This window comes from Erigeron canadensis, chromosome 8, assembly GCF_010389155.1.
Source record: "Erigeron canadensis isolate Cc75 chromosome 8, C_canadensis_v1, whole genome shotgun sequence".
Taxonomy (NCBI): Eukaryota; Viridiplantae; Streptophyta; class Magnoliopsida; order Asterales; family Asteraceae; genus Erigeron; species Erigeron canadensis.
This window is the reverse complement of record NC_057768.1, coordinates 38,818,258-38,823,342: the sequence shown is the minus strand read 5'-3', so window position 1 is coordinate 38,823,342 and position 5,085 is coordinate 38,818,258. Positions and strand designations below refer to the sequence as shown.

Here is a 5,085-nt window from a genome sequence, read left to right as displayed (position 1 = left end):
TCTATGTTGCTAAATTGATGCAATTGTTCAAATTTTGATAAACTAAACTGCCGTTGGATATAAATGTTCGATCTTATTTAAGAATACGAAGTTCTTGGTTAAAAAATCCACACATTACTCTGAAAATTTTAAAACCAAATAGAAGTTTGTTTTTTGAAGCGCACATATCTGATATCCCCAACTCTGTCCTTTCTGTTTGATATGTGTATTAGTGTGTATATCAATATCAAGTAAGATCATAGAGAAGCCAAACAGGCTCATGTGAAATTAGTCCAATAATATAGAGTACAAATAAAATAGGCCCAAACTTGTTAAATTCAAAGAGACGTACAAATTAACTTTTGAATTTTTGAGAATCTGAATGCCAATCACCAACTGCATTTGATTCGACTTCCTTCTCTCCATTCTTCGAGCAATCGAATCACTACTCAAAATTCGAAGTACATGTACTATCCTTGCATAAATCTATAACCAAACACCCCTTTCTCCCTCTTACTATATAACACAAAAACACTCACCATATTAACACAAAGTTTTATCCCTCTTTTTTAGAATGATTAAAGAAAGAGGCCCACTAGAAAACGAGATAAGGATAAATTACAATTTTCATTGATAGGAAAAACTGTTGATGTAAATGATATAAACTAAAACTATTCACTTGTTGATATAAATATCAACATCAAACTTGTAGGGAAGTTGGATGAAAAAGAGTCAAAGATCATAGTGGAAGTGTTTCTTGTATGTGCTCATTAGGTCGATTTCTGTTTAATACTTGTGTTCCTCGTAAACTTCTGTGCTGGAGACGTTCATGTAAAGTCTCTGACATTTGGTTGAAAAATTCTGGGTCCCACCTATGTATCAACAATGGATCTTCCGCATAGCATATGTATATCGAGGTAACAGCACTTTCAACCACCACCATCGCCAATCCGATCTGCACAAATGTTTTTAACAAATGCTTATGTTTTCAGTAAAAACATAATCAGTATATAATATTCAAATATAAAAAATGTGTTTTCTGTTTAGGGAGATTTGTTTTGTAAACTGATCATGAACTTCTGAATCAAACGCTTGATATTTCAAGAAGCTGGAATTTACTTACCAGGACCATGCCCATCAACACCGCAGTTGATCCCATCATGATGACTCGGTCAGGATGTTTAATCCTGGTCAAAATTGCAGCACAAGTTCCAGTAATAAGGCCACCCAAGAGTGTGCCCATCAATAACACAGCACCAGAGCAATCATAGGCAACAAGTGCTTCCACACCAGTTGATTGGAGTAATTCCCATGCGTCTCTAGCGGAGTGATTGAAACTTTTCCCATAAACTGCAATCTAAAGGTAAACAAGGTACATCAGTAAATTAGATCAAAATACAAAAACCAAAAGATGCATGTATTAACTATTAAATGAATTTGAACTAATTTATATGCACCTGAACATAGGCATACTTGTTGAAGAAACGAACAAAAGTTTCAACTAGATGAAACAGGAAATCCACACAGCATAGAAGACATTCATTGTTGCCAATCTTCGACCTGAATCCCCTAATCTGATATATGGAACCAAGTTAAACTTAAAGAACTTGAATATGCTGGTGTATAAAACTCATTATTATAATCAGTTCTATACCAACTGCAACAAATTGATAGAAATGTCTCTCCTTTTTGATAAGGATTTTGCTATCGTAGGCCTTAGGGCTATGTATAACACACAATAAAGTTTTGTATATAGAAATAACCGTCCCTTACAAATAATTTTCAATCACCATGTACAACATATTCTTGCAACTTCTTCATAGCCCTAAGGGCTATCAATAGCAGTATAGCACACTCCTTGACAAATGTCATGTTTGGCCATTTAATCTATCAATTCCTTAAATCTAAAATTCCAATTACTCAAACATCTGATTATTATAACATCAAATTCGGCCAAAACTACACCCAAACATTATATTCTACCTCCCATTTTATTATCACTGATTACCGATTCTGAATATTCAATATCATATCATTGACTTGAAACTGCAAATACAAACATCCCCTAATGTTAAACTGAAAAAAAGTATATAAAAATATATTTACCTCCCAACGTAATGTTCGAATAGCAGCAGTGAAAAGTGATCCATAACAGATGCTTCCAAAAGAAGTTGTCACGGCATATCGCAAAGATTGCATCAGGGGGTTGTGAGGCATTGATGCTGCTTCTCGACCACCATGAATGAGCACAAGAAAGACCATACCAGATACTATAACATGAACAGTATTGCAAAGAACTGCACCTGTCCAAAACAAACTCACTGAGAAAACCTGCATGTCAAAATAACACCCTTTTGTATAACTCTTTTTCATTGATTGCCCAAAAGAATCTATTTTTAAGCAAAACTGGCCACCTCACCACAAGAAGCCACCACCGTCCACCATCACCAATGCTAGACGCCACTACACCGGCCGCACCAAAAGACCATAGGGCTAGCCATAGACACATGAGTACCATGAAGGCATATGCAACTCTCATAACCTCTGGAAGCTTCCATACCATCTTTACGGCTCTTTGTAGCACCAACATGGTAAATGGAAGTCTAAATAGAAGAAAAACACTTAATCAAGATCGGAACTTCAGAAGTCTGTTTACAAGTTTCGGTCTCAGATATTCTTTTTGAAATCATTCAAGAGTTTCAGTCTCGAATTACCTGTCTATGACCGATATGATATATAAGAACTGCAAGCCGGAACCAATAGCAAAAGTAACACCCCAGACAACCAGTTTGCCCCAAAAGCACAAAACACTAAGAATAGCGAGATAAGTGGTCAAAATGTGGACAGAAATCTTCATCATTTGATTCCCACGTGAACCGAGCAACAACAACCAAGCCCACCCAAGAACGGTCCCAAGTCCAGCAGCAATAGCATATAGCGGCCAGTAGTCCTCAGTTAGATCGGCTTCATTTCCAATTATTTTGTTTGTGTATTGATCTATGTTAAGCCTATCTTTCTTTCTAAACCTATTTAGCCCAAGCACCCCAAGCCCAAGACCTACTAAGACCAAATGCAAAAGAAAGGTCCCAAGCCAAAACACATCATGACAATTGCGTGAATCTCCAAAAGCTGATCCCATTGAGATTGAATGACCACTTTCAGGACTTACGTGGCTGTGCCCTGCACTCTATAATTCAAAAATTCACAATTGTCAATCTAAATATAAGACAATGCTATGCAAAAGCAAAATTAGAAAGAACTTTGATAAATGTCTACCACGATTTCTATTCTGACTAAGGATAGATACACACAACACGAAGCCAAAACTTATAGCATGCCCAGTACTTGTAGCCAAATGTCCGTATGCATGCTCTAACAAGTTACAATATAACACTGACATATTTCCTTAAACAGTTTCGAGACAAAATATAACTGTAAGCATCAAATTCTTATAAACAGTTATACCGTTTTCCTACCGAAGTGAAGAAAAAACACGTAGTTGACATCATTTATTGGAATTAGGAGACTAGTAATTAGTAAAGCATGCAACTTTATATGCCAGTAAGCCAAAATTTATAGCAAGCCCGGTACTTGCATAGCCAAATGTCATATCGGCATGCATGCTCTTACAAATATAACACCGACATATTTCCTTAAATAGTTTCGAGACAAAATATAACTGTAAGCATCAAATTCTTATAAACAGTTATACCGTTTCCCTATCGAACTGAAGAAAAAACATGTACTTGACATCATTTACTGGAATTAGGAGACTAGTAATTGGTAAAGCATGCAACTTTATATGTCAGCAACCTTTCGGGCCAACTGAAAATTTGGGAAACTTTTCAGTAACTAAACGCGCCATAAATGATTATAGTTAATTTGACTTGTTACCAACAGAAGATTATCAATCGACTATCCCAGGACGAAATATTTGTGATCACACTTAATTTAAACTACAATAGTACATTATTAACTTTTTTTATAAAATAAATGGAAAGAATTAAAAGCAAAAACTAATTAACAGATGATCACAAACATGTCATAATCATTATTCACTTTTGAATATTACTAAAACTAAAACATTCTATATTTTCAAATTATGATAACAGAAAATTGGTACACACAGAAAAGAATATATAGTAACTACAAAATATATTTACTAGTGTGAAAAAAAAAAAGTAGAGACCTGGCGGGCAGTGGCCATGGAACCGGTACCATCATCAGAAGAGGAAGAAGAGGGGAGGCTTTGAATTTGATTATTATTCATAATTGATTGATAGATAGATACAACAAACCGCTGATCACGGAAACCGTTTGAAAAGTAGATGAATTTATATAATTAATTTAATTTAGTTATTTGTAGAAAGAAGTCAATGGAAGTGGGGGGAAAGTAGTTGAGTTTAGGGTTTTGAATGGAAAAGAGGTGGAAATAACTGAAATTCAACGGCAGCAATTTCAATTGCTGGATCAGCAACAGTGCCATTGCGCAGACAGACAACCAGGATACTAATGTTAAAAGCATTCTTTCTTTGACTAATTCCATTTGCGTTTAATTAATTCCAATTTATAAATTAGAAACGAGGAACAATATACTAGTAGTATAATAACAGGTGTAATTAGTTTAAACATAATTGTAAATTAATCAAATTAATCACATTTATCTTTTTTTTTTTTTTATATAAAAATAAGATATAATTATGAACAAATTGTTGTTAGATGTAATTAGAAAAAAGGAAAAACAAATATGTAGTTAGAAGCATATATCCTCCTTCATTCCCCCTGAAAATCACATGTGTAAATACAAAATCATCTCCCTTCACAAAATCATAGAAGTAGCAGCATACTTGTTATGCTTTTGGGAAAAAAAATATATATAACGATTTTGCTAATCATGATCTTATGTGAAATGTCTTATTCTAATTGATAAGTGTTGAATAGATAATATAACTTAATTGATAAATAACGTCAGTATTTATTTATTTATTTTTTTTAAAAACGGCGTGTATTAATTTTGGTTTCTTCTTATTAAGTCAAAAAAAAACATTTCTAATTAACTTAAATTCGACCCTCGTTATGTATAATTTTGGAAATGAGCAACTTGTG

At 34.0% G+C, this 5,085-nt stretch overlaps 1 protein-coding gene across 1 annotated transcript; it reads right to left on the bottom strand.

Annotated features, from left to right (window-relative positions):
- Positions 1–587: 587 nt before the first annotated feature.
- Positions 588–4,499, bottom strand: LOC122578880 (CTL-like protein DDB_G0274487). Its single transcript, XM_043750929.1, has 7 exons — positions 4,169–4,499; positions 2,694–3,166; positions 2,399–2,582; positions 2,086–2,310; positions 1,437–1,553; positions 1,103–1,336; positions 588–934 (listed from the first exon to the last, which is right to left on the bottom strand). The coding sequence occupies exons 1-7, from the start codon at positions 4,247–4,249 to the stop codon at positions 719–721; spliced, it is 1,530 nt and encodes a 509-aa protein (XP_043606864.1). The 5' UTR covers positions 4,250–4,499; the 3' UTR covers positions 588–718.
- Positions 4,500–5,085: the final 586 nt, after the last annotated feature.